At 48.3% G+C, this 21,043-nt stretch overlaps 1 protein-coding gene across 1 annotated transcript; it reads left to right on the top strand.

The window, feature by feature from the left end:
• The first annotated feature begins 7,682 nt into the window (after window positions 1–7,682).
• LOC132571200 (zinc finger protein 501-like) lies at window positions 7,683–18,092 on the top strand. The gene is made up of 3 exons (XM_060237903.1): window positions 7,683–7,781; window positions 9,421–9,463; window positions 15,432–18,092. Exon 3 carries the CDS (start codon window positions 15,434–15,436, stop codon window positions 16,661–16,663), a length of 1,230 nt encoding a protein of 409 aa, XP_060093886.1. The 5' UTR covers window positions 7,683–7,781; window positions 9,421–9,463; window positions 15,432–15,433; the 3' UTR covers window positions 16,664–18,092.
• Window positions 18,093–21,043: the final 2,951 nt, after the last annotated feature.

The following is a 21,043-nucleotide window of genomic DNA, read 5'->3' as shown; positions in this document are numbered from 1 at the left end:
AAGTGCTTCTTTGGGAATGGATCTCTAAAAGCACATCAAAATATTCATACTGGGGAGAAGCCATATAAATGCTTGGAGTGTGGAAAGTGCTTTTCTTGGAATGACAGGCTAAGAGTACACCAGAAGATTCACACAGGGGAGAAACTATAAAAATGCTTGGAGTGCAGAAGGTGCTTCTCTCAAAATGGCAGCCTAACTACACATCAAATTATTGACAAACCGTATAAATGCTTGGAGTGTGGAAAATGCTTATCTGAGAATGGAACTCTAAAAGCACAGCAAAAGATTCATGAAGAGGAGAAGCCATATAAACGCTTGGAATGTGAAGAGTGCTTCCCTCACAGTAGCCACCTAAGACACATCAAAAGATTCATTCTGGTGAGAAGCAATGTTCCCTCTAAGCTGCAGAGTCTTGTGAGCAAAAATTCTACTTTGTGAGCTACTACTATTAAAGTTGTGGGCTACTGGCATTAAAGTTGTGAGTTGCTGCATAAATTATTGTGCTCTGGGGCTGTTTTTCCTGATCTAAGACCAAAATGTGTGAGCTGGAGGCTAAAAATCTGTGCGCTCACTCACACTAACAACTTAAAAGGAACACGCCCTGAGCCACCTCGGCGGGAAGGGCGGGATATAAATCATAAAATAAATAAATAAATAAAATAAAATAAACACTGGTGAGAAGCGGAATAAATGCTCAAAATGTGAGAAGTGCTTCTGTTGGAGTGGCTGTCAAGAAAATGGATCCTGCAGTTCAATGTTTTGTTTGCGTTGAAACATTCCTTCAGGCTTCGTATCAAAACCTAGGCCTCTGAAACATAGGGGAAGTGGTGAAAGAGAAACATCTGGGGGGTTTCTTGAGAAACCTGGCAAGCCTGACTTGGTGTATTCGAATAACAGTGACAAGCAGCTATGCTATTTGTCACTGAGCACACACTTTTGATGCTTGTTTTACACTTCACAGAGAAGCATCCTGTGTTAAAACTGCTTCTCTGCTGAACTCTCTGTTATCAGATCCATGTTAAGAGAACATCACTGGTCTAATCTTTGAATGGACTGACAGGCCCCTGTCCTCTCCAATCTAGACCTTAAAATTGATCGTTTATGGTTCTTTGTTGTGTAGCTGCTCTCAGCTAACATGAGCTGGCCTGGAGAAGTACCACACGCTGCCTGGTGACGTACTTTTTAGACAAATTTGGCAGGAGGCCAGCATGCTCCTGATAGAATAAATATAAGATTCATTGATTCAATGAAGAAGGAGATATAAAGCCTAAAGAAGCCCCCACCCTTCCCCAGTTTTTTTGGCAGTTGAAGCTCTGTGTGTTTTTCTCTGCTACTGGCTTCCTGCCTCCCTCGATGTGGCTTGGTGGTTAGGCCATTTCCTACTGCAGCTTCTTAGCAACCCTTTATTTTAAGCTTAGAGTTAGAACCCTCCCTTGTTTCCTGCTCTTCATATATTATCTCTCTAGCCAGCATAAGTTACCTATTTCTGGGGAAATGTTTTTCATGAACTAAGCAAGCCAAACTGTTATAAATCTATGATATTTAGCATGAAGAGTAGGGTAAGATATGGTACAAATAATTAGCCACTAGGGCAAAATTAGTTTTAGAGCTGTATACTCAGTTGAGTCATGCGCACTGTTACTGCATAGATAAGAGGTGTCGGAACTGGGAACTTCAAAGGGCACCTGCAGATGTTTGTGAGTGGTTATCCGTCACCCTTCAGTGGTTAGTGTTTGTTTGAAATGCAGAATCACAGGGTTAGTAAAGTTCACAATATGGAGTCGGTTGTGCTGAGTACCATTCTAGCTAAGCATATAGATAAAGTTACAAGTTCTGACAAGAGGAAGTGTTGCTGGGCGGATGTTTGTACCTTTTACCTTATATGGTCATAGCTTTAGCCTAACCGGTCGTGGAAATAAGATTGTTAGCTCTGCGCCAATGGCAGTTAGCCTCAGAGCGAGATAGGGATGACGTCGGGAACCCTATAAAAGGCGATGGCTTGACCAAATCAGACAGAGAGGCAGCCTTGTTCCTACGTCTCTCTCCTCTTCTGTAGAAGGGAAAATAAAGCGGTTTTCTCTGAACAACAAAGACTCCTGCCTGGTAATTGTTGGTTGGGTGGGGCATTGTCCCAAAATTGGTTAACACTCCCAAGGAAGGTAACCTATGGTAACTATGATTTAGGGTATACTGTGTAGCTAGAACTTATTATTTAGATTTCCTGTTTTCTCTGCTGATTATTGTTGGGGGGGGGGGTTGTCAATATTCCTGTACCCTTTAATAAAAATACACTTTTACTGTATTTGGTTGTTCTGTACTTCAGAAGCTGTAATCTGAATTCAGTACCTTAGACTTAAAGCGTCTACCGAGTGGTTAAATATTGTGGAAGTTCATAGTGGCCAGCCTTGCAGGGTTGACTTTCTGGTACTCCCAGAAAGATGATGAGTCTGCTTGTTGGTTTCTGATTATAAGGGTAGTCAAATGGGCTGGTGGCAGGCTCTCCTGCTGGTGAGTGTGTGGACACAATCCCCAGTGTTTTGTTATTTTGAGCTCTGCCTGCATCTCCCTCCCCGCCGCCCCCTGGACTGGATTTCCTGGACTGGAACGTCTTGACAGTGGCAACCTAAGGAAACATCCAAGACTCATACTGGAGAGAACCCATACAAATTTTTGGAGTGTGAACATCAAAGAATCATATTAGCGAGAACCCGTACAAATTTTTGGAGTGTGAAGAGTGCTTCCCTCAGAATAGTAGCCCGGGGCTTGTTGTTGGTTTTTTTGTAGCAGGAACTCCTTTGCCTATTAGGCCACACGCCCCTGATATAGCCGATCCTCCTGGAGCTTACAGTAGGCCCTGTACAAAGAGCCCTGTAAGCTCTTGGAGGATTGGCTACAGCAGGGGTGTGTAGCCTAATATGCAAAGGAGTTCCTGCTACAAAAAAAAGCCCTGTTGGTAGCCTAAATGCACATTAAAAGAATTGTATTGGGGAGAAGCCATGGCTGATCTACGTGGAAGTGGAACAGGACCAGAGATGATAATCCTTTGCCAGATATGAGAACCCCCCGGGTATCTGCTCTTAGTTTATTTCCGCTGTGGTCTAGAAGGCTCAGATTGGCGCACATAAATGAAAAGGCAGTTCACGATCATTGTTCCAGAAGTTGTTTCCATAGAAGATAAGAAGGGAAAATCCAGCTCTTGTAAGGCAGCAGGGCCAGTAAATCAACCCAGTCTGAGAAATTCTGCTCTGATGCAAAGATGAATATCAGTTCCCTGACAGCAGGCCCGGCGCTAGGGTTTCTGGTACCCTGGGCTCACCCCCATGACTGTGGTGGTGCAGGCAAGTGTGGCGGCAGGCGGTGCGCCTCTGAGTGCACCCACTGTTTTGCCTGCTCAGCCTTCCTGGTATCAGCAGTGCTGCCATGCCGACCCCAGTGCCCCTTCCCTGACACCACCTGCCAGCCTGCAGGTAGGCAGAGTGGTGGGTGGCAAGGGCGAGTCTAGTGCATGTGTGTTAAATTCAGGGCTTTTTTGTAGCGAAAACTCCTTTGCATATTAGGCCACACACCCTGATGTAGCCAATCCTCCAAGAGTTTACAGGGCTCTTAGTACAGGGCCTACTGTAAACTCCAGGAGGATTGGCTATATCAGGGGTGTGTGGCCTAATATGCAAAGGAGTTCCAGCTGCAAAAAAGGCCCTGTTTAAATTAATGCAGTTGATGTGTATTACATTAATGAAGCCTTGAGATGGTGGTTTTTATGGAGGGGAGGAAGCGCAGCAAGCCTCGAGTTCACCCTCTGGAGTTGACATTTTCTCAGAGGAACTGAGCCCTGTAATCGAGATCAGATGTAATCCCATGAGATTTTCAGGTCTAGGGTTGCCAGTTCCAATTTGGGATTTACCTGCAGATTTGGGAGTGGAGTCTGGGAGGGTGGGGATTTCAGGATGGGAGGGACCTCAGTTTACCATCTGCAGCTGCCATTTTCTCCAGGGCAAGCAATCTCTGTAGTGTGGAATTCACTGCCACAGGAGGTGGTGGCGCTACAAGCATAGCCAGCTTTAAGAGGGGATTGGATAAAAATATGGAGCCAGAGGTCTATCAGTGGCTATTAGCCATAGTATGTGTGTGTGTGTGTATATATTTATATATATATATATATATACACACACACACACATATATTGGCCACTGTGTGACACAGTGTTGGACTGGATGGGCCACTGGCCTGATCCAACATGGCTTCTCTTATGTTCTTATGTTAATAACTGGGCTGTGAGTTGTATAATTATTTCATTATATATTACAAAGTAAGAAGAAGATGATGGCAACATTAGATTTATATCCTGCCCTTCACTCTGAATCTCAGAGTCTCAGAGCGGCTTACAATCTCCTTTATCTTCCTCCTCCACAACAGACACCCTGTGAGGTAGGTGGGGCTGAGAGAACTCTCCCTGAAGCTGCCCTTTCAAGGATAGCTCTGCAAGAGCTATGGCTGACCCAAGATCATTCCAGCAGCTGCAAATGGAGGCGTGGGGAATCAAACCCGGTTCTCCCGGATAAGAGTCCACACATTTAACCACTACACCAAACTAATAGAAATAAAGTGCACAACTGTATCATCCAAAACCTATCAAGCTCCCTCCACCACCACCCCCAGTCCATGGAAAAATTGTCTTCCACAAAACCAGTCCCTGGTGCCAAAAAGGTTGGGGACTCCTGATATAGAGGCTAACAATGTTCAGTTAACCTTTTTAAAGAGTCATGTAAATCTACTGTATACATTATAAAGAAATACAACTTTACAACATTACAAGAAAGGTCCATTCCCAGTGAGCACCCAGATATAAGCTCATTTCATCATGTCCGAAGACTTCCTCAGGAGTATTCCTGCTTCTTTCAAGGCTTGTCACCACCTTTTAGAGATTTATAAAATTATGATTGGAAGCGCTGGTGGCTGGGGGGGAGGACAATCTTACTTGCCCCCAGGGCTTTTTTTGAGCAGGAACGCCATTCCAGCTGGCTTGGCATCAGGGGCATGTGGCTTAATATGCAAATGAGTTCCTGCTGGGCTTTTCTACCAAAAAAGCCCTGCCAGCCACACAGGAGGGCATGCATCTCTTTGCAACAGGGTGACCACCTCTGGGTTGGGAAATAGCTAGAGATTTTGGGAGTGGAGGCTCAGGAGGGTGGAGTTTGGAGCAAAATGCCAGAACTTCCAAAGTGGCCATTTTCTCCAGCTGAACTGATTTCTATGGCCTGGAGATCAGTTGTCATAAAAGGAGATCTCCAGCTACCAGCCAGAGGTTGGGAGCCCTACTTTGCAAAGGGCGGGAAGAAAGCCCTGTACATGGAACATGGAGTAAGAGATTTTGGTCTAGAATGTTCTTCTGCATCCTTTGACCAAGCCATTCAAAAACATTGCGGGGAGGGTGAGACTTGAAAAGGAGTGTTTTAAATCCACAAGTTTCCTGACATAGGGAAGAATCGGTGGGGGTGGGGAGGGAGTATACATATCTTTCTGCAGAACAGAGCTGCCAACTGGTCTGGTGTAAAATGTTCTGTCCCTTTAAATGGAGGCTTAATGTATAGAAATAGGAAGATTTATTTGCTATCCTGCCTTTTGCCCCAACAAGAGAGAGTCAAAGCGGCTTACATCCTTCCCCCTATGTCTGTTTTATCATCACAACAACCCTGAAAGGTAGGTGAGGCTGAGAGTGTGTGACTGGCCCAAAGTCACCCAGCAACTTTGCAGGAGGGATTCAAACCTGGATCTCCCAGATACAGATGTTCCTTCGGGGGTGGCTCTTAAGGTGTCTCAACCCTAACCAAAAATGATAGGAGATTGGGGGATGGGTTCAAGATGTCAGCGTTGGGAAACTCCCATGAAAAGTTGTTTATATTTTGTACTGTTTTTTCCTTTCCTTTACTGTATGACTTTTGTGGGTAGGTTTTGTTGTCTAGGGCTGCTTTGTTTTTTCGTTTCCCACCCCTTCATCTGCTCTTCCCCAGCCTCTTTCCATATGTTTTCAGTGACAGTTCAGTCTTGGGGGAAAAAATGTAATAATGGAAATTTAAAATGTATAGTCAGGGCTTTTTTGGAGAAAAAGTCTAGCAGGAACTCATTTGCATATTAGGCCATGCCCCCAATGCCAAGCTAGCCAGAACTGCTCAAAAAAAGCCCTGTGTGTAGTATTTCCAGTTTGCTTCCATCTTTTTTAAAATATTAAACCTTGCTGTGTTGCATACAGTTTAAGGAAGAAATTGGATTTATACCCCACCCTTCACTCACAATCTCCTTTACCTTCCTCCCCTACAACAGACACCCTGTGAAGTGGGTGGGGCTGAGAGAGCTCTCCCAGAAGCTGCCCTTTCAAGGACAACTCTGCAAGAGCTATGGCTGACCCAAGGCTATTCCAGCAGCTGCAAGTGGAAGAGCGGGAAACCAAACCCGCACTTAACCACACTACACCAAACTGTCTCTTCTCTCCATAAACAATAGAGTGATTACCAGACATTCTCACATTTTGACATGTTATTGTTTTATTAGTTTCTCAGGCTCATGCTACCCAGGTCAAAGGTTTCCTCAATTTGTTCATTTTACTATTCTGTCATTGGATTTTAAATTTGTACCATTTTGCATTCTAAACCACTGCCTACCAGCTATATGTAGCTCTGCTCACTGTATCTTCCTGCAGGCACAGTTCTTCACTCCAGAGTGAAGCAATGTGCACACATAAAAGCTTATACCCAGAATTAAACTTACTTGGTCTAAAAGGTGACACTGGACTCCAGCTTTGTTCTATCCCCTGCCCTTTGTTGCCTCCTTTCTAAACGGAAAAGTCCCAGCATGGTCCAATGCCATAGAGTCCACCCTTCGATGCAGCTGTTTTCTCCAGGGGAGCTGATCTCTGCCAGCTGGAGATCAGCTGTAAAAACAGGAGATCTCCAAGCCCTACCTGGAGGCTGGCAACCCTACAACCAACATCCATTCCCCTGAAGAAAATGGCTGCTTTGGTCATAGGATAGGGAGGCCAAACCTTACCGTCTCCTGGATCCACCCCCAAAGCCTCCAGGTATTTTTCAATACAGACCTGGCTAGCTTTGGAGGGTGGACTCTACGGCATTATACTCAGCGGAGGTTCCTCCCCTCCCCAAACCCTCCCCTGGTTCCACCCTCACTCTCCGCAAGCATCAGTCACCTTGCTGCTTAGTAGGGTTGGCAGGTTTGCGTTGGGAAATACCTGGAGACTTTGGGGGTAGATCCGGGAAAGGGCAGGGTTTGGGGAGGGCAGGGGCCTCAGCATGGCATAACCCTTCAAAGCAGCTGTTTCTCCAGGGGAGCTGATCTCTGCCAGCTGGAGATCAGTTGTAAAAGCGGGAGATCTCCAGGCTGGCAACCCTACCCTGTGCCCTTTAGCAAGGCATAGCGAGTAACCCCACGGTTTGCACGGTGAGACGTGCAGGGGATCGGACTCGAGCGCTTTTACTCGTCTTTAGATAGGGACTAAGCTCTCTGACGTTCTGTCTGGCGAAGGCTTCTTTTGACAGCCGCTGAGATTCCTAGAGAGGCCACGGGGGAAAAAACATAATCTGCAAGGGGGGCTGAAAAGAGCGACGGCCACTTCCTGTTCCTTTCTCTTGCCACCTCCCCCCCCTCCCCTCCAGTCTGGCAGATCCTGCCTATTTTTTTTTTTTTTCCTCCCCCCCATTGGTTGTGCAATTCGGTCACTGTGCCTGGGGTGTGTGAAAGATCTCCAGATCAGCCTTTCCTGCAACTTTCAGGTAGGGAGATTTTTCCCCCCTTAAATTTGCCATGCTTAAAAAAAAGAAAGAAAGGTGAGACAAAAGGAAGAGGGGAGGCAGAGCCATGTTGAATAATGCGGGGTGGGGGGGAGATCAAAGGAGCCTGCCATTTCCAGGCCGAGGAAAGATCCCCTATTTTTTCCATCCCGTTTCTGGTTTGCTTCGCTTTAGATCGAAGAGAGAGCGACACTTTCTGCCCTCCTTTGTGAAAATCCGATTTAAGGGAGGGGGAGGCTGTTAAGGGGGCCAAGTGGCCGATAAAACAAAAGAAAAAAAAATCAGCTTGGCCCCTTCTTGTGGATGCAAGCGCCGCTGGGTGACCGCAAAACAACAGGCGAAGCTTTTCAGGCGCACGGAGAAAGCCGCTGCTGGCCACCCTCGGTGCCCTTTGGCAAGGCAGAGCGACGGAAGCCAGCTGGAAAGTTGGCAATCCTGGTGTCCTTTTTGTTTTCAAAACCAAAGGGTTTCTCCAGCACATTTTGCATGACGGTCCAAAATGCCTTCAGTAAATAGACCCACACACGCGCGCGCATACACAGCGATACACACATACACAATGATGCATACATAGGACCAAGTCCTATGAAGAAAGGTTGAAGGAGCTGGGCATGTTTAGCCTGGAGAGGAGGCGGTTGAGAGGTGATACGATCACCCTCAAGTACTTGAAGGGCTGTCATCTAGAGGATGGTGTGGAATTGTTTTCTGTGGCCCAGAAAGTAAGACCAGAACCAGTGAATTGAAATTAAATCAAGAGTTTCCGGCTCAACATTAGGAAGAATTTCCTGACCGTTAGAGCGGTTCTTCAGTGGAACAGACTCCCACGGGAGGTGTTGGGCTCTCTTTCCTTGGAGGTTTTTAAAAAGAGGCTAGATGGCCATCTGACAGCAATGAGGATTCTGTGGATTTAGGGGGAGGTATTTGTGAGTTTCCTGCATTGTGCAGGGGGTTGGACTAGATGACCCTGGAGGTCCCTTCCAACTCTATGATTCTATGATGCCCTCCAGCTTTCTTTAGATTCAATTCCACCAGCACCAACAAGATTTGAGGTGGAGGGTGTTATGAGCTTTGAGGAGTCAAAAGCTCACTGGTCCTGAGATACCACTTTATTTGTGACAAGTCTAGGGAATTTCACAGTTTCTCAGTGAGTGGGGTTGCCAACCTCTAGATGGGGTCTGGAAATTTCCTGGAATTAGAGCTCTGCTCTAGACTACAGGCCTCCGTTCCCGTTGAGTAAATGGATGTCTCGGAGGCTGTGTTTTGTGGCATTATACCCCACAGGGGTCTCTCCCTCCCCAAACCCCACCTGTTCTATGATCTACCCCAAAACCTCCAGGAATATAATCAGGGGTGGAATTCTAGCAGGAGCTCCTTTGCATATTAGGCCACACACCCCTGATGTAGCCAATCCACCTGAGCTGACGGAAAGCCTTGTACTAAGAGCCCCGTAAGCTCCTGGAGGATTGGCTACATCAGGGGTGTGTGGCCTAATGTGCAAAGGAGTTCCTGCTAGAATTCCACCTCCTGAATGTCATTACCCAGAGTTGGGAAACCTGTCAGTAATCCATTGCAAGAACATAATTATAATGTTAATCCCCCCTCCCTTTCTTCTTCTTTCTAGATTCTGAAAACCGTTATTTGGTGATCGCTAAGGCTACTCTGAGGTATGCTTTCCTGCAAATGTGTCAGGGTGTGGCTCCGTATGCAAAAGTGAAGACAGTTGATGGGCAGCACCAACAGCACTGGCCCTGCCCATTAAAAATGGCTTCCTGCCAGAGCACTGCTACGGGCACAGGGCTTTTTCACCCCTCCTAATTGGGCTCGGATAGTCCAGGATAGCCCAGTTTTATCAGATCTTGGAAGCTAAGCAGGGTTGGCCCCAGTTAGTGCATGGATGGGAGACCGCCAAAGAAGTCCAGGGTTGCTGCCCAGAGGCAGAGAAACCAATGTTCCCGCTAAGCTGTGGAGTCTTGTGAGCAAAAATTCTACTTTGTGAACTACTGGCAGGGCTGGAATTCTAGCAGGAGCTCCTTTGCATATTAGGCCACACACCCCTGATGCAGCCAATCCTTGAAGAGTTTACCAAGAAAAGCCTTGTAAGATCTTGGAGGATTGGCTGCATCAGGGGTGTGTGGCCTAATATGCAAAGGAGCTCCTGCTAGAATTCCACCCCTGGCTACCGGCATTAGAGTTGCAAGCTACTGCATAAATTAGTTTACTCTGGGGCCATTTTTTCCTGAGCTAAGAGAAAAATGTGTCAGCTGGAGGCTAAAAAACTGTGAGCTAGCTCACACGAACTCAGCTTAGAGGGAATACTGCAAACCACTTCTGAACGTCTCTTGCCTTGCAGATCCTGCAGAGTCAGCGTAAGTTGGCTGCAACTTGACAGCAAAAAAGGGGGTGAAAGTGGCAGGTTTTAGAACAAAGACCCACACAGTTTAACTGTGGGTGTCTGAAGAAGTGTGCATGCTTCTGAAATGCTTCTACTCAGAATTAAACTTTGGGGGCTTCAGGGTGCCCCTGGACTCAAACGTTGTTCTGTTGCTTCAGACTAACATGGCTAAAAAAAGGTAAAGGTAGTCCCCTGTGCAAGCACCAGTTGTTTCTGACTCTGGGGTGACGTTACTTTCACAACGTTTTTATGGCAGACTTTTTTACGGAGTGGTTTGCCATTGCCTTCCCCAGTCTTTTATACTTTCCCCCCCAGTAAGCTGGGTACTCATTTTACCGACCTCGGAAGGATGGAAGGCTGCGTCAACCTTGAGCCGGCTACTTGAACCCAGCTTCTGCCGGGATCAAACTCAGGTCGTGAGCAGAGCTTAGGACTGCAGTACTGCAGCTTTACCACTCTGCACCACGGGGCTCTTAACATGGCTACCCTCTTGAATCTATCTCCGTCGGCCGCGTTCGATACGGTCGACCATCTCTATCTATTAATGGACGGCCGACACCCAGCTCTATCTATTAATGGACGGCCGACCTGACTCCGTCCCAGAAAGCCTGGACCTAGCATTGCAAGCCGTGGCAGGTTGGCTCAGACTGAGCGGGCTGAAGTTGAATCCAACGAAGACAGAGGTCCTTTGCTTGGGTCGCGGTGCCCTGGGAAGGGAAATCCCCTTGCCGATTTTTGACGGTGTGCTGCTGAAAGCGGCACATAGGGTCAAGAGCTTGGGGGTTCTTCTGGAGCCTTCACTATCAATGGAGGCACAGATAGCGGCCGCTGCCAAGTCCGCGTTCTTTCATCTCCGACGGGCGAAGCAGTTGGCCCCCTTCCTAGAGCGCCGTGACCTAGCAACGGTGATCCATGCTACGGTCACCTCGAGACTGGATTACTGCAACGCTCTCTACATGGGGCTGCCCCTGTGCCGAACTCGGCGGCTGCAGCTGGTGCAGAACGCGGCGGCTAGGCTGTTGTTGGGACTCCCAAGATGGGAGCACATACAGCCGGGGCTGCGCGAACTGCACTGGCTGCCAGTGGGATACCGAGTTCGTTACAAGGTGCTGGTTATCACCTTTAAAGCCCTATATGGCCGAGGACCTGCCTACCTGAAGGACCGTCTCTCCCCATATGAGCCCCAAAGAGCATTGCGGTCGGCTGGAAAAAACCAGCTGACCGTCCCTGGGCCAAGGGAGGCCAGATTGAAGGCCACCCGAGATAGGGCCTTCTCTATTGCTGCTCCACTGCTGTGGAATCAACTCCCGGTAGAGGTGCGGGCCCTGCGGAGTTTGGAACAGTTCCGCAGGGCCTGTAAGACCCACCTCTATAAACTAGCCTTCAACCAATGATAAACTAGGAAATGCCTCTAAAAAAGTGCTCTTGGTTACTGAATTTTATGGAATTATTGAAGATCGAATGTTTTAGCACCATTGTAATTTGTAAATTTTAACTTGTAATTTGTCTTAACTTGGATTTTATTTGCAATTTATGTAATCTGATGTATAATGTATTTTATGTTGTGAGCCGCCCTGAGCCTGCTTTGGCGGGGAGGGCGGGATAGAAATTAAAAGTTATTATTATATATATTATGTTAAGAGATCTTAAGCCATTCCGTTATTCTCCTGTCTCCTGGTTGCTGTATGGAAGGGAGCAACTTGGATGCATAATAAAGGGCTTTGCCAGAGCCTCTCTCCTCGCTCATGATGGAGATGAGAGAGTTAATCTGGTGATCCCCAGCCTGAAAGATACTTGCTTAGCTTCAACCGGAGTCAGAGTCTTTTCGGCTCTGGCACAGGCCTGGTGGAAGGCTCTTCCCAGTGAATCCAGGTCCTGCAGGACTTAACACAGTTCCTCTGGGCCTGCAGAGCGGAGTTGTTCCACCAGACCTACAGTTGAGGCTGTGGTAAACATCTGGATCTGCCTCCCCTCAGGCTCTCTCTTTCTTGTCCATTTGTCCTGCTCCTCTGTATTATTTTAACATCTATTATTGCACTTGATGCAAACCCCGCCCCCTTCGGGGTGTATGAACTTGTTCCAGAGTTTCGGCTGCCATCTGATAACTGATGTTAGACGTTGTTCTTAATGTTACTTTATATTTATTGTTTTAAATGTTTTTATTATTCTTGTTACCGTTGTTCCTCGCCCTGAGCCTGCTTGCAAGGGAGGGAGGGCTATAAATCAGGGGTAGCCAACGATAGCTCTCCAGAGTTTTTTTGCCTACAACTCCCATCATCCCCAGCCAGCATGGCCAATGGCTGGGGCTGATGGGAGTTGTGGGCAAAAAAACATCTGGAGAGCTACCCTTGGCCACCCCTGCTGTATATAAATCGATCAAATTGAATTAAATGAATGAGGCCTTTGCTCATTTCAGCTTTGGAGGTAGTAGCAGAGATCCATAGTTATGTCTGGGGAGAGTGGCTGTAATATCAGAGGTATTCTCGACAGCCGGATGGGAAGATTTCTGTTCCCTGTCCTGACTCCAGATTTCGAATTCTTGTTTTATTTTCTCCTTTTATGCCTCGCCTTTCTCCCCAATAAGGACCCAAAGGAGCTGACCCCGTTCTCCTCTCTTCCATTTTATCCTCACCACAACAACCCTGTGAGGTATGTTAGACTGAGACGGTGTGACTGGCCCAAGGTAGCCCGGTGAGGTTCCAGGGCATGAGCGAGGTTTCGAACCTGGGTTTCCCAGATTCTAGTCCAGGGGTGGCCACACTGCGGCTTGGCAGCCACATGTGGCTCTTTCACACCTTGAAGCCCCCTCTGCCCCGTTGGCTGGCTTGGAAAAGGCATTTGTCTCTTTAAATCACTTCTCCAAGCCAAGTCAGCTGGTGGCTTAGAGAATGCATTTAAAGTTATTTTCTTTCCACCTCTCCCTCCCTTCTATTTTCCTTCCTTCCTCCCTCCCTCCCTTCCTCCTTTCTTTCTTTCCTTCCTTCCTTCCTCCCTTCCTCCTTTCTTTCTTTCCTCTCTCCCTCCCTCCCTCCTTCCTTCCTCCCTCCTTTCCTTCCTTCCTCCCTCCTTTCCTTCCTTCCTTCCTTCCTTCCTTCCTTCCTTCCTTCCTTCCTTCCTTCCTTCCTTCCTTCCTTCCTTCTCTCAAACATCTGATGTTCATGTCATGTGGCTCTCAAACATCTGGCCTTTATTTTATGTGGCTCTTACATTAAGCAAGTTTGGCCTAACATATAACATAGACAGCTTCAAGAGGGGATTGAATAAACATATGGAGCAGAGGTCCATCAGTGGCTATTAGCCACAGCGTATTGTTGGAACTCTCTGTCTGGGGCAGTGATGCTCTGTATTCATGGTGGTTGGAGGGAGGGAACAGTGTGAGGACTTCTAGTGTCCTGGTCCCACTGGTGGACCTCCTGATGGTGCCTGGTTTATTGGCTATTGTGTGACACCGAGTGTTAAACTGGATGGGCCATTGGCCAGATCCAACATGGCTTCTCTTATGTTCTTATGGCCACCCTTGTTCTAGTGTAACACTCTTGAATATTTACTCTTCTCCACTGTCCTGCCCTGGATCGCCCAGACTAGCCCAGGCTCTTCAGATCTTGGAAGCTAAGCAGAGTTGGCCCTGGTTAGTATTTGGGTGGGATAAGAAGCTCAGGGTTGGTATGAAGAGGCAGGCAGCCACCTTTGAAGTCTCTTTGCCTTGAAAACTCTGTGGGGTTGCCACAAGTCAACTGCGACTTAACACTCACTCACAACACAATGCTATGGTGACTGAGGGGAAACTTTCACATCCAGAGGCATTAATCCTCTGAATCCCAGACCAGGAGGCAACCTCAGGGGAAGCCTTCGAACCCTGTGTTTGGTCCTCCAGAGGAACTGGTTGGCCACTGTGTGAGAAGAAGAAAACTGCAGATTTATATCCCGTCCTTCTCTCTGAATCAGAGACTCAGAGCGGCTTACAATCTCCTATATCTTCTCCCCCCCATGACACCCTGTGAGGTGGGTGGGGCTGAGAGAGCTCTCACAGCAGCTGTCCTTTCAAGGACAACCTCTGCCAGAGCTATGGCTGACCCAAGGCCATTCCAGCAGCTGCAAGTGGAGGAGTGGGGAATCAAACCCGGTTCTCCCAGATAAAAGTCTGCACACTTAACCACTACACCAAACTGGCTCTGAAAACCCTATGGGGTCGCCACTGCGTGGTCCATCGAAGTCAGTATTGTCAACTCAGACTGGCAGCAGCTCTCCAGGGTCTCAGGCGGTCTTTCCTATCACCTACTGCCAGATCTTTTCAGCTGGAGATGCCAGGGATTGAACATGGGACCTTTGGCATGCCAAGCCGAAGCTCTGCCACTGAGCCACAGCCCATCCTCGAATTTTTCTCCCTTTTGCATGCAGAGCATTTTCCCCACCTGAAGCAGCAGATTCCAGGCATGCAGTCTGAAGTGGTGCAGCGAGAGGGTTACTGTCTCAGTACAAAGTAGATCCAAGTGGGCAGCCGTGTTGGTCTGAAGCAGTAGAACAAAGTAGGAGACAAGTCGCACCTTTAAGACCAACAAAGTTTTATTCAGAATGGAAGCTTTCGTGTGCTCTAAGCACACTTCATCAGATGAAGGATCAGGTACCATGAGCAGAGCTACATATAGCTGGTAGGCAGTAGTTTAAAATGCAACATGGTACAAATGTAAGATCCAGTGACAGAATAGTAAAATTAACAAATTGAGCAAACCTTTGATCTGAGTAGCATAAGCATGAGAAACCAATAAAACAGTAACATGTCAAAATGTGAGAATGTCTGTTAATCACTCTATTGCTATAAGTCGGGGGCAAAATGAGGGCATTCCTTTCTCAGAAGTTTTTCCCATCCAGTATCTCAGTACAAAGAGAGCCCCGTGGTGCAGAGTGGTAAAGCTGCAGTACTGCAGTCGGAGCCCTCTGCTCATGATCTGAGTTCGATCCCAGCGGAAGCTGGTTCAGGTAGCTGGCTCCAGGTTGACTCAACCTTCCATCCTTCCGAGGTCGGTAAAATGAGTTCCCAGCTTGCTGGGAGGAAGGAAAGATGACTGGGGAAGGCAATGGCAAACCACCCGGTAAAAAGTCTGCCGTGAAAACGTCGGGAAAGCAACATCACCCCAGAGTTGAAAACAACTGGCGCTTGCATAAGGGACTACCTTTAGCTTTATCTCAGTACAAAGTAGTTCAGAGTCCAAGTTTATATTGTTCTTTGTTTTTTATTCCAGCCATGGGCGAACAAATGAGCGATAGCGAGGAGGTGATCGATCTGAAGAGTCCTGAGCCCATGGACCCGTGTGAGCCGCTGCTGGAAACGACGGATGACCTTTCTGGGTTCCCCGACATGGGAGGAATCTATGAGATCCAGCACAGACCGGAGGTCCCACCGAACCTCATCCCGGGCTTAGAAGTCGGCAGCCCCGTGGAAGGGACTTCGTACATCTGCTCCAAATGCGGGAAAAGCTTCTGCAGCATCTCCAGCCTCATCAGCCACGAGAAGAGGAACCACACGGGGGAGAAGCCATACAAATGCGCTGACTGCGGGAGGAGCTTCCACCAGAGCTCCGACCTCGTCAAGCACGAGCGAATCCACACCGGAGAGAAGCCCTACCAGTGTTCGGTCTGCGAGAAGCGGTTCAGCCAGCGGTCCTATCTCATCGTCCACGAGCGGTTCCACACCAAAGAGAAGCCGTACAAGTGCTACCTGTGCGGGAAGAGCTTCTGCTCCAACGCCCACCTCATGACCCACCAAAGGACCCACACCGGAGAGAGGCCCTACCAGTGTCCCGACTGCGGCAAAAGGTTCATCACCAGCTCGAACTTTGTGAACCACAAGAAGACGCACACGGAGGACAAGCCGTACAACTGTTCCCTGTGCGAGAAGAGCTTCAAGAGGAGTTCCAACTTGATCCAGCACGAGAGGACCCACACGGGCGAGAAGCCCTACGCCTGCCTGACCTGTGGGGAAAATTTCGCCTCCAATTCAGGCCTGGTGAAACATCAGCGTAGCCACACGGGGGAGAGGCCGTACAAATGCTCCTACTGCGCGAAAAGCTTCACGCAGAGCATGATCCTGACCCAGCACGAGAGGACCCACACGGGGGAGAAGCCGTGCAAGTGCCCGGTGTGCGGGAAAAGCTTCCGCTCCAGCTCCGACCTGGTGAAACACAAGCGGATACACACGGGGGAGAAGCCGTACAAGTGCTCCTTGTGCGGGAAGAGCTTCACAACCAGCTCGGACGTGGTGAAGCATGAGAGGACCCACACAGGCGAGAAGCCGTACAAATGCGGGACCTGTGGGAAGAGCTTCAGCCAGAGCGCACACCTTATGCAGCACCAGAGGATCCACACAGGGGAGAAACCCTATACGTGCCTCACCTGTGGGAGAAGCTTTACCTGCAGTGCACACCTGGTAGTACATAAAAGGACTCACAAAGAAGCAAATAACTTACAAACATAAAATATTCCCGTTGGGCAGATGGCTGAGAGAAATAACTCTCCGACTAGGTTCAGCCTAGGGCTGAACTAGATAATACCTTCCGCCTTCCCCTCCCGTGCTGTTTTCCCTAGCCGAAATGCCCACAGTGAGTCGAACAGGGCCCCCGTGGCCATTTCGGCTGGGGAAAACAGCACTGGGTGGGGAGGGCTGAAGCTTCTCCGATCCCATATCATGATCCCGAGCAGAACTGGGCCCCCAAGTGCTTTTAAACGTTACTTCTGGATTGCACATCTGACTAAATCGGGTCCTGGGTAGTTTAGCCCTTAGTTAAGCGTCGAAGTTTCCATTCCCGGAAAGAATCATAGGAGTGTTCCAAGCAATGAACTTTTATGCTGAAACAGACCCTCTTTTATTCTCCCTCCCTGGAATTTTTTAGAAGCCGTAGAGGAAAGTAAAACCTAAAACTTGGTAGCCCATCTAATCGTTTTACGCAGGAGGGGGAAAAAGAAGTTGCCCAAACAGGAGAGAAGCCATAGGATTGTTCCGATTGGGAGAGGAGTTGCTGGATTTTTCCATCCACCATAAAACCCAAAGCAAATGTTTTAAAAAAGGTTTCCATGATTTCTAATTGAAGATGAATTGCGGAAAGGCGCTCTAGGCAATAGAATTTGGGACGTTTGTGCGGAGAGGCAGCTTACGGAGGGATTTCAAGGGGTGTCGAAAGATATGGCTACAAAATAAACCATCTGTATAAGAGGATATGGGGCGATCATGCATTTAACTGTACATAGTCTAGAGCTAGATTTGAATCCAGAAACGCCTTAGTTTTTCGGCAGACGAGCCAGTTTGGTGTAGTGGTTAAGGGCAGCAGACTCTAATCTGGAGAACCAGGTTTGATTCCCCACTCCTCCACATGCTGCTGCCGGTGTGACCTTGGGTCAGTCCCCATTCTCTCAGAGCTCTCTCAGCCCCACCTGCCTCACAGGGTGTTCTAATATGGGGAGAGGAAGGGAAGGAGATTGTATGCTGCTCTGAGACTCCCAAGTGAAGGGTGAAGTATAAATCCAAACCACTTTCACCTCTTCTTCTTCCTCCTCCTCCTCCTTCTATCAAGAGTCAAATCTTTATCGGTCGGATACCCTGAAAATCTGGTTGTTCTCTGTGACAGAACAGGCCCGTTCTGGCCGGCAGGCCTCATTCCACCCTGCCCTCCTAGGTCTATCTCAACCCCTGGAGAGGCTTTTCTTTCACTCTCGGGTAGTCCACAGCCGCCGCCACCTGACTTTTGCAAGGAGTTGCCCACTGGGAGGGACAGGAGACCCAGAGCAGGCCCGTTCTGCCACATTCTCCAAGGTGCTACTGGACTCAGCTCTAGTTCTTCTACGGAAGCCCAACGTGGCTGGCCTCTGTATGTATTCTGTTTCTAATAAACCGACGGGCTGTTTTGTGTGTTTGGGATGGGCCTTCTTTATCCACATCCTCTGGCAATGGTTGTTTTTGCAAATCCTGGGCTCATGATGCTTAAGAGTTTTTACAAAAATAAATACATTAGTGTTACACTGAATTCTCACCTGTTGGAAACTGGCTGAGGACTGAGCGGGGAGGAGGAAGAACTGTTTTCAAATCGCCACTCTCCCTGATGTTCTTGTACAAAAATACCACCATCTCTTCAGATGGAAGTTCTCGGTCGCTTGAAGATAGTCGTATCCAATGTTCCCTCTAAGCTGCAGTATCTTGTGAGCAAACACTCTTCTTTGTGCGCTACTGGCATTAAAGTTGTGAGCTACTGCATAAATTAGTTTGCTCTATGGCCATTTTTCCTGAGCTGAGACAAAGATGGGTGAGCTGGAGGCTAAAAATCTGTGAGCTAGCTCATGATAACTCAACCTGAAGGAAGCACTGGTTGTATCCATGTTCTAGTTCCCTTCTGGTTGTTCAGCCCCAGAACTAGCTTTCTTTAAACCAGGGAGCCCCAACCTTTTTGAGCCTATGGGCACCTTTGGAATTCTGGGATGGGGTGGTGAGCATAGGGTTGCCAAGTACCTTGAAGCCCCCGGAAGGGGATTTTCCTCACGTGCACTGCCACATGCGCGGCATGACGACATCACCCAGAAATGACATTGCCATGTGGCGACCGCTCTAGGCGATTGGACACTCTAGCCATTTGGGAAGTAAAAACTCTATGGTACCTATTGTACCTTAGAGTTTTCCCTCCAAAATGGCTAGAGCGTCTGGGAAAACCATAGAGTTTGCCCGGAAACACCTAGAGCGGCTGCCACACGGCATTGCCGGCGCAATGACATCACTTCTGGGTGACATCATCGCGCTGTCGACGTCAGGGGAGGTTCCCCCCGCTGGCCCAATGTGGGCCAGTGGGTTGGGAACCTCCCGGGTGGGGGAACCTCCATCCGAACTGGGGGCTTGGCAGAAGCTCTGTTTAACAGGATGTCTTTCGATCTTAACAGCCAGTCAGAAGCCTGGCTGGGCAAAAGCCCTTGGTGGCACTACCTAGCTCAATGCCCTTGATTTCAGCAGAAGCTCACAGCAGCACTGCTCCTGAACCTTTCTGAGGATTCCCCCTCCTCCTCCCACCTACCTTGTCCACTAAATAGTATGTGCAGCTGCATAACAATTCCTGGATTAGGAGAGTGGGCAGCCAGCCACGAAGAGCTTTGCCTTGCCCCCAGCAGTCCTCAGTAACCCCTGGAGAAGCCCACGCCACCCTTTCTCCACTTCTTATGTGATTTTGGATGGTGGTTAGCTTGCTGGCCTTTTGACGGGGGGGTGGGGGTGGCCCAGGAGAGCCCCAGGTGAGCGAGACCTTCTTGGGCTGGCTGGATCTCTAGCCAGCCCAAGCAGGCCTCACTCGCACAGGACTCTCCTTTCTTGCATTGGGTTGCTTTTGGCTGGGGGGGCATATGTTAATGAGTTATGGTAATAAGCTCCACCAGCTATTTTTCTACAAAATGAGCCCTGCCTACCCACATTTTAAAAGCATTTGGTGGGCACCAGGAAAAGCACTTACAGGCTTGTGCTTTAAACCTTGATTTCCTTGAACAATATACTTAGATAAGACATCCTACGAATGAACATGCTCAAAGGATAGCATATAAATATTCTTCCTGGTTCCCCAAACAGGTACAGTGGAGATAGATAAATGCTACTTTAGTTCATTTCTATCCCACCCTTTTTTCAAGGCGTACATAGTCTCTCCCCTCACTCATTTTATCTTCCCAACAACCATGCGAAGTTGGTAAGCTTGAGGGAAACTGGCCCAAGGTCACCCAAGTGAGTCTCACAGCAGAGAGAATTTGAACCTTGGTCTCTCAAGTCTAAGTTTGAGACTCTAGCCCAGGCATGGCCAAACTTGTTTAATGCAAGAACCACATAGAATAAGTGTCAGATTGTTTGAGAGCCACACTACAGGAAGGAAGGCAAACAGATGGGGGAGGTGGAAAGAAAGCAACTTTAAATGCATTCTCCAAGCAGTTGGCTGACTTGGTTTCGGGCAGTTGCGGCTTTGAGAGCCACACATGGCTCCCAAGCCACAGTTTGGCCACCCCTGCTCTAGCCCCTACCCCACAGGGGTTGGAAGGTTAACCCCTTATGGATTTGGCCTCACTGCGGCTTTCAGTTAACTTTCTGTTTGTTTTCCCGCACATGCATTCAAACAGCAGCTTTCTGACCCAGGATGCAAGAAAATCCACAACCAATGAAAGCCTTCTGGAGGCTTTTCCCAGAAGAAAAGGGGCCTGTGAGGTTTTTTGCATAAGAAGAGCCTAGTCCCAGCATCCTGCCTCACAAAGTGGCTAACCAGTCCCTCTGGATGGCCAACAATGGCATAGAGGCTAAGGCCTTCCCCTGAGATTGCCTTCTGGCTTGGATTCAGAGGCTTAGTGCCTCTGTATGTGGAAATTCCCCTCAGTCACCATGGCTAGGAGCCATTTATAGACTTCTCTTTCATGATTCTATCTAATCCTCTTTCAAAGCTGTTTATTCCTGTCACTATCACTACATCCCCTGTCAGCAAATTCTACATTTTAATTACTGTGTAAAGTATTTCCTCTTGTCCGTCCTGAACGTCCTGCCCAACAGTGTAATTGGATGCCCTTGATTTGTAGTATTTGGGGAGAGGGAGAAAAATGTCCCTTTGTCAACTCTTTCTACCTCATGTATAATTTTATAGACGTCTATCATGTCTTCCTCCCCCCCCCCCCCACTTAGTTGTCTCCTTTCTAAACTGAGAAGTCCCAGATACTTCAGCCTTTCTTCATAGGGTAGGGGCTCCAGCCCTCTAAACCAACTTGGTTACCCTCCTGCATACTTTTTCCAGCTCTGAAATGACCTTTTTGAGGTGACCTTTGAGGTGACCCTATGAAGAAAGGTTGAAACGCTTGGGAC

The sequence above is a fragment of the Heteronotia binoei genome, chromosome 5 (assembly GCF_032191835.1).
Source record: "Heteronotia binoei isolate CCM8104 ecotype False Entrance Well chromosome 5, APGP_CSIRO_Hbin_v1, whole genome shotgun sequence".
Classification (NCBI taxonomy): Eukaryota; Metazoa; Chordata; class Lepidosauria; order Squamata; family Gekkonidae; genus Heteronotia; species Heteronotia binoei.
The sequence above is the reverse complement of the archived record's forward strand: the minus strand, read 5'-3'. Positions and strand labels throughout refer to the sequence as shown.